This window comes from Strix uralensis, chromosome 6 (assembly GCF_047716275.1).
Source record: "Strix uralensis isolate ZFMK-TIS-50842 chromosome 6, bStrUra1, whole genome shotgun sequence".
NCBI lineage: Eukaryota > Metazoa > Chordata > Aves > Strigiformes > Strigidae > Strix > Strix uralensis.
In genome coordinates, this window is record NC_133977.1 from 20,771,574 (window position 1) to 20,778,897 (window position 7,324).

The 7,324-nt window shown below is 55.3% G+C and overlaps 1 protein-coding gene across 1 annotated transcript; it reads left to right on the forward strand.

The window, feature by feature from the left end:
- The first annotated feature begins 2,906 nt into the window (after nt 1-2,906).
- EVX2 (even-skipped homeobox 2) lies at nt 2,907-5,963 on the forward strand. The gene is made up of 3 exons (XM_074872282.1): nt 2,907-3,330; nt 4,447-4,709; nt 5,304-5,963. The coding sequence occupies exons 1-3, from the start codon at nt 2,907-2,909 to the stop codon at nt 5,961-5,963; spliced, it is 1,347 nt and encodes a 448-aa protein (XP_074728383.1).
- Nucleotides 5,964-7,324: the final 1,361 nt, after the last annotated feature.

Sequence of the window (7,324 nt, forward strand, 5' to 3'; positions counted from 1 at the left end):
TTTGAAAACAAAACCAAACCAACCAACCACCGATAAACATCAGTGCAGTAAATGCATCTAGTTTGCCGGGAATATAAATATCATATGACTAGTTTATGAGTGGGCTGACGGTCTGGGGTGAACTGATTAACTGCATGGCGGGGAACGGTTTCGTTACCTCACATCTACTTGGTGGAATATTATTAACGTCTTTTATAACATGTTATTTCCCTTGCATATGAATGTAGATATATTTTAAGAGACATTGTACATGACCTAAGGTATCAGCGTTATTTAAAAGGTGCAAAATATAACATAACACTAATAAAGATCATTCACAGCCACATTTGCGTGTAACTTATTTTTCTCACGTTGGAGCTTTTCATGTAGTCCTTTCCATCCTCTCCGAATAACATAAAAAGAGTTCCCTCCTTTTTAGTGGTGCAGTAACATTTCTGGAGTCTAAAACGGTGCCGGCTTTGGTTGTGGGCACACGCGAGTGCCTCGGAGATGCGGTATCTCGGCTGCGGTTTCCCAAAGAGCAGGGGGAAAGAAGCTCGGCCTGTTACAGCCTTTAAGAAAACAGACGAGGGCGCCAAACGACAGCAATAAACCCGGCCGCAGGCTTCCGCTCCGCCTCCCGCCCCGCCGGGCCCGGCTGCCGGGGCCACCGGCTGCAGCGGAGCCGGGCGCGGCGGGGCAAGCGGGGCGAGCGGGGCTGCGGACCCCGGCAGGGCTGCGGCACCCCCGGACAGGGCGGGGCAACAGCCCGGCCACGCTCGGTAGGACCCGAGCCGGGGCACAGCAGCGGGGACCCCCCCCGTCCCGCCGGGGGGGCCGCGCAAAGCCCCCCGTCCAGGGCCGTCCCGGCCCATCCCGGCCGGGCACCCCGGGGCGGGGGGTCGTCTGCGGGTTCTGCGGCCTGCGCCCCGCTTCGCTGCCTTGCGCGTCGGCCCGCTCCGCCGCCGCGCCCGCGGGCAAGGAGAAGTTGATATTTACTTTTGTCTGGTTTTGGGGCTGTAAAACGCAGGACACCACACTGCAGTCTAAATTCACATTTCAAAGGGCTGACATAAAACGCTCATTAATGGAAGGCTGGATTTTGCAAACAACGCCTAGAATGTTTCCTAAATATTTGGTGGAATGTTTAGGGAGACTTTAACACGTTATTAAAAAAAAAAAAAATCTGACAAGTATCCCATTTTCGAGCTATGAATCATGCGCAAGAGCACAAGAACTTAGGAGATGTGTGTGACTAACATTAGCAGGAACAGCTCTCCTCGCAAAAAATCAAACCCGCGTTTAATCACAGGAAACATTGGGGTGTTTCTCCGGGCGATGAAACTCAGATTCCCAGGGTCTAAATACTAGATGATGTGGGTGAAAAAAAATCGCGGCGAGAATAAAGGTTGGGCAGCTCTCGAAGCGCACTCCAGAGATGCTAACGACAAAGGATTTATCTTCGTTTAAATGGTTGCCATCAGCGTCATTATTACTAGCAAAGTTATCATTGAAGGGAGACTTTCCGACTGTCACGTCTGCCGAGCGCGGCAGCCCGTGTCCCCTGCAGCGCGGCGACGCTGCGCCCCGCGGCACCCGGCAGAGAGCGGAGGGATGAGCTAACTGAGCCACAGGTAACTTCGGAGAGAGGGTGCTAGAGGGGATGGCTCTGCTAGCTCGAAGCCTGGAGGCAATAACCCCCCATCACCTCTTTTTATTATTATTTTCGAATTTTTAAATGCGTAGGCTTTATTGGCGCTGGGGAGGGAAGAAGCAGAGGGCTGGAGAGAAACCTGCCGGGAGGATGAAATGGCACGGCCGCGGAGTGTTTTAAATCACGAATGCATTTAATGTCCTTCGGTTATTCCACCCCCCCCCCCCCCCCCCATCATACCGTACGACAGCCAGTATTGTCCCACAAGGGAGAAAAATAGCAGGCTAGCTTCGTCGATAAGCAGGATTATAGAAAGTAAAAAGGAGGTCATATTTAAGGATGCAGCGAAGAAAAAAAATGTTAGAATGATAATGTACTCGATTATAATAAATATTTTAATTTCCAGGCAACTGCTGTAGGTGCACTCGAATCGGTGCGTGCCGGCAGCAGCGGTCTTATAAAGTCTGGGCATAAGGTTCGCGCGTGTGAGGGGGTGCGTGGGGGTGTCGGTGTAAATTCCTAAATAAAAGTACTAATGCGATCTGGAAATGGGAGGGAAAAGTAAAGAGATATCGGCGGCAGGAGGTTCTCGGTCCTTTGGTCCTCTTCCAGCATTTCCTCGCGTTGTGATCTAAAATCCGCCTCAGAAATAATAATAAAGAAAAGCATTATCTAATATTTAGCATGTAGTTCTGTCCGAGGACAAATGAGAAAGAAGCTGCATCATTAGGACCTAAAAGGCAACAAAACAAAAATCAGAGCATAATGATGCACCTAAATGAAGGGGGAAATGTTGCACAGCTCATTTTATTAATCAGACTGTCAATTCCACCCCAGAGGCCAAACCCCAGAGCAATTCAAGCAAGATCTGATCAAGCTAAGGACAAGAGCTTTACTCCTCACTTCTTGTCTTTCTTTCTTTCCACCTGGATATATTTGTCTGCTCTGAAGCCGCCTTCATTATCCACTGACAGGAGCTTGTATTTATTTGCTTATAAACCTGTTACAATAAATGATTATTCGAACAGCGTCATTCGTACCTTAATGACGAGCACCACTTTTTGATGAATGACATTTCGGGCTAGAAAGGATGTATGGGTCATTTTGACCAGTCATTCCCTCGCTTTGGCATCCCACAATTTTTACGCCTCCCTCAAAAAGAGATAATAATATTTAGAGACACTTGCCGGGCTGAATGTGAATTAGCCCCTGCTGCAGCTCATCATTAGTACAGGACCAGCCCTGCAACTTTGACATTTTTTATAAAGCTGAGATGATGGAAAGAATAAGAAAAGAGATGATCCTGATGGAGAGAGGGCTGCACAGCCCTACAGCTGGCAAAAGGCTCTCGAATTTGTCAGACTCAGCTGGAAATGCGGTGCTGGAGGCCCTTGAAAATTCTCCGCACAGTGGTCGCCTCAGCCCGAGACTGACTGCCGCCTCCCTGCACAGCGCTATAGGGGACATCTCCGCCAAAGGCAAATTTGAAATAGACACTTTATTCAATCTTCAGCATTCGAGCAGTGAAAACACCGTCTCGTCCGAAATCCCGCCGTCGGAAAGCAGGAAGAAAATCAGCCTTTATTCCGAAGTTGCTCAAGAGGCAGATATGAACAGTGATGTGGAGGTGGGCTGCTCCGCGCTCCGCTCCCCGGCCAGCCTGACTTCCTCCCAGCTGAAGGAAAGCAGTAACAAAGGTAACTCTTCCTTTATCACCTCCATCTAAGCCCCGCACTTTGCCGACCGGCTTTAAAAACCGCAGCAAACCCACCGCCACCGCCAAAGTTGCTCGCCTCTGCACCGGCGCTCTCTCTTCTGCGAAGACAGAGCTCCAGGCTGTAAAATATTATTGCAATTACTGCGCTATCCCGATAGCCGAGACACACTGCCCGGGCAGCTCCTGTGCGGGTGCGTGCGTGTGTGTGTGCGTGTGTGCCTGCCCAAATCCATTGGTATGTAGATATATCTCCAGAATATATGTGGGCACAAATATCCACCCACCTATATTTAGGGAACTCTTTCTCCTTATTTTTCCTCGCGCTCTTGGAGCTCTCGGCGTCTCTCCAGCTGTGTATGTGTATATACAAACACAGATTAAATTAGAGAGAGAGGGAGAGGAGTGAGAGGAAACTGTCCACATTTGTCTGTGTGTGTCATTCTCTGTGTACATGCAACGTGCCGTCTGTGTCCACGTCGGGGTAATTGGGCATTGTTCACTTTTCCTCTGCTTGTAACAGGGGGTTTGAAACAGCCTCGTCTCCTTCCCTATGCTTTGCGGGACATGGTGATGGACGGTGGTTGTTATTATGGCTGTAATTGGGGAGGGGGAGCCAGGTGAGCGGTGGATTTCCTAGGGGCCACGGTGCATGCCTTTTTTGTCAAATGTGCCAACGAAAGGAAGGAATCTTCGACGTAACGCTGGAGGGGAAAAAAAAAAAAAAAGAGGCTTTTATGGTTGCTCTTATTTCGTACGTCTCAAACGAAAATAAGAACCGCAGTCGGCGAGGAAGAGGCTAGCGCCGAGCCCGGGCTCCCCGCAGACTGGCGGAGCCGCGCCGAGCCCCGGCCCGTGCCCCGGCCCGCTGTCCCCGGGGCTCGGCTGCCCGGCGGTCACCAAACACGCCCCATCTGCTGAGAATAACGCGGTGATGAAGTGACACCCCCCCCCCAAAAAAACCCAAATCAAAAAACCCCAACCCCAGCCAACCCCCCAAAATCCCGCTTTATCGATTCTATTAGCAGCAGCGATATGTAAGGATGACAGCTGGCCTCAAGGACGGGCCCGCTCTCACCCCCGTGCGCTCGCCCCGCAGGCTACGCGGAGAGCAGCCCGGCGCCCAGCACCCCCGCCGCCGCCGCCGCCGCCCCCGCCGCCGCTCTCGGCAGCCTGCACGGCGGCGGCGGGGCGCTGGGCGGCTCGGCGGCGGGGGCCGACCAGGTACGGCGGTACCGCACCGCCTTCACCCGCGAGCAGATCGCCCGCCTGGAGAAGGAGTTCTACCGGGAGAACTACGTGTCGCGGCCGCGGCGCTGCGAGCTGGCCGCCGCCCTCAACCTCCCCGAGACCACCATCAAGGTACGCCGCGCTCCGCGCCCCGCCACGGCCTCGCCGCTCCCCCGGGCCGGCTGCCGGCGCCGCTCTGCGGCTGAAGGGCTCGCCGGGGCCCTTAGCTGTGACCGGCCCTGGCGCCCGTTTGCTCCTCCGCACCGAAAACTTCGCGTTTCCATTTAAAAAAAAATGCTGTTATTATTATTATTTATTTTCCTCGTCAGCTTCTACCGCGTTAGCGTATTTCCTAAAGAGGAGAGGGGAGAGAAAATAAACGCAGCTCTTAAACACGCGGCGTTGAGCGCATCGGCGCCGTCAAGTCACAGTCTCTCGGGGGGGAGGGGACGACTCGAAGGGAAAACGTTTATTCAGGTCGAAGGGGTCCTCCCCGGGCCGAGGGGGACCGTGCCCGCCGCTCTCCTCGGGCTCGCGCTCGGGCGGTTGCTCCGGGCAGGAGCGGGCTCGCCCGCGGGCGAGGCGGCCGAGGCGTAAGCCGCGGGCCGCGCCGCGCTGGCGGTGGGTGTCGGCGGGCGCCCGCCGGTGCTGGCGGCGGGGAGCGGGCGCGGCGGGGCGCGGAGCGGCGCGGAGCTGAGGCCGCGCTGTGCTTGTCTCCCCGCGCAGGTGTGGTTCCAGAACCGGCGGATGAAGGACAAGCGGCAGCGCCTGGCCATGTCCTGGCCCCACCCGGCCGACCCTAGCTTCTACACCTACATGATGACCCACGCCGCGGCCACGGGCAGCCTGCCCTACCCCTTCCACTCCCACGTCCCGCTCCACTACTACCCGCACGTCGGGGTCACCGCCGCCGCCGCCGCCGCCGCCGCCTCGGGGGCCGCCGCCGCGCCCTTCGCCACCTCCATCCGCCCGCTGGACACCTTCCGCGCCCTCTCGCACCCCTACTCCCGCCCGGAGCTGCTCTGCAGCTTCCGCCACCCCGGCCTCTACCAGGCGCCGGCCGCCGCCGCCGCCGGCCTCAACAGCAGCGCGGCCGCTTCGGCGGCGGCGGCGGCGGCAGCGGCGGCGGCGGCGGCGGCCGGCTCGGGGCCGCCGGGGGGCTCGGCGCCCTGCTCCTGTCTCAGCTGCCACAGCAGCCAGACGGCGGCGGCGGCGGCGGCGGCGGCCTCGGCGCTGGGATCGCGGGGCGCCGCCGCCGCCGACTTCCCCTGCACGGCGGCGGGGCAGCGCTCCGAGAGCGGCTTCCTGCCCTACTCGGCCGCCGTGCTCAGCAAGGCCGCCGTCGCCTCGCCGGACCAGCGGGAGGAGGCGCCGCTCACCAGATAACTACCGCGGCCCGGGCCCGGGGGCGGGGGGCGTTTTGTAGGGGGGGGGTCGGGGGCCCGGGTCGGGGGGCGCCCCCGGGCTCGGCCGAAAAGTTCCGTCTATTTTTTTATTGCTGAGCGCCCCGCCGCGGAGGGCCGCGGGGCCCGGCGGGGAGGGCGCTCCGCGGCTCTTGCGCCCCCGCGGAGACGGCCCCGCGGTGGGCGCTGCTGGGCGCCGCCGAGTTCCGCGGGGCTGCGGGCGGCCGGGCCGGCGGGTGCAGGGAGGGGGAGCCGGCGGAAGGGAATGTGTTTTTGGCTTTTTTTTTTTTTTCTTTTTTTTCCCCTTTTTAATTATTATTAATATTTCGGTTCGAGTTCGACTAAATGGGAAATGTCTCGCGTATTTCTGTATGACAAGCGGCAGCTAATGAGGCTGCTGCGGCCGGGCCAGTAACGGGAAGGGAAGTGTGAGATTGACAGGATGGGGAGAGGCATTTTTTAAGCTCACGCTTTCTAACTACCGTAATCCACGCTATCTGGGAAATACTTGAATCTCTCTAGGTGTAGGCTGTTGTCCTGAAGCATTTACCTTCCAGACACTTTTCTAAATTTAATTCTCTTTCTTAGCGTCTCTCTCTCTCCTCTCGGTAAAACGGCTCTTGGATTTATTTCTCACGCATCTCTATCGCGCCTTTGCCTCTGAAAAGCCACCACTGGGTAACTGAGACCTGCTATACCAAACCACTGCTACTGGAGGGACTTCCTTGAACTTGAAGAAAGGCACATCAAAAACCACCAGTGTTACTGCCATGTCAATTTTGATGCTAATAATGTGCAGATTATGACGAAAATTGCCAATCATGTTCTCTGATGGACCTCCTTTGAATGTGGAATTGGAAAAAAGTTCCCCGCACAGAGACCTGCTGTCAAGTACTAACAACCCGCTAAGGGAAGTCATTAGAAGAGACAGATAAGAGACTTGGTACATAAAACATTGTTCTTGGTGCATAGAATGTATGTTATTTAATGTTATCTCTGTTACCTGAAGTGATTTCGCACAAGAAAGCCACTTTCTTATCATCTCAATTGCCAATTTTCATTTTGGTAACTTGGACGCCCCGGGTAGACTTTTCTCTGTTAAGTTGATATTCCACCAATGTGAAGAGCCTCATTAAATCAAACCCAGATATTTCCATAATGCTCCCTACAGAGCCACTTCACTCTTCACATAATGAGATTTTTCTGAAGAGTTGAAGCCCTCATCTAACTTGCTATTGCTTGTTTAGGCCCTGTGTGAATGTGAATACACACACACGTACACTCTCACACAGAAAGAGAAAAAACCCTCTATTATATATTTCGAATAAGTGTCCTGAAATACTT

Coding starts and splice junctions, on each gene's coding strand:
- EVX2 (XM_074872282.1), top strand. CDS start 2,907: ATGATGGAAAGAATAAGAAAAGAGATGATCCTGATGGAGAGAGGGCTG. Junction 3,331..4,446: donor GAAGGAAAGCAGTAACAAAG/GTAACTCTTCCT, acceptor CTCGCCCCGCAG/GCTACGCGGAGAGCAGCCCG. Junction 4,710..5,303: donor TCCCCGAGACCACCATCAAG/GTACGCCGCGCT, acceptor CTCCCCGCGCAG/GTGTGGTTCCAGAACCGGCG.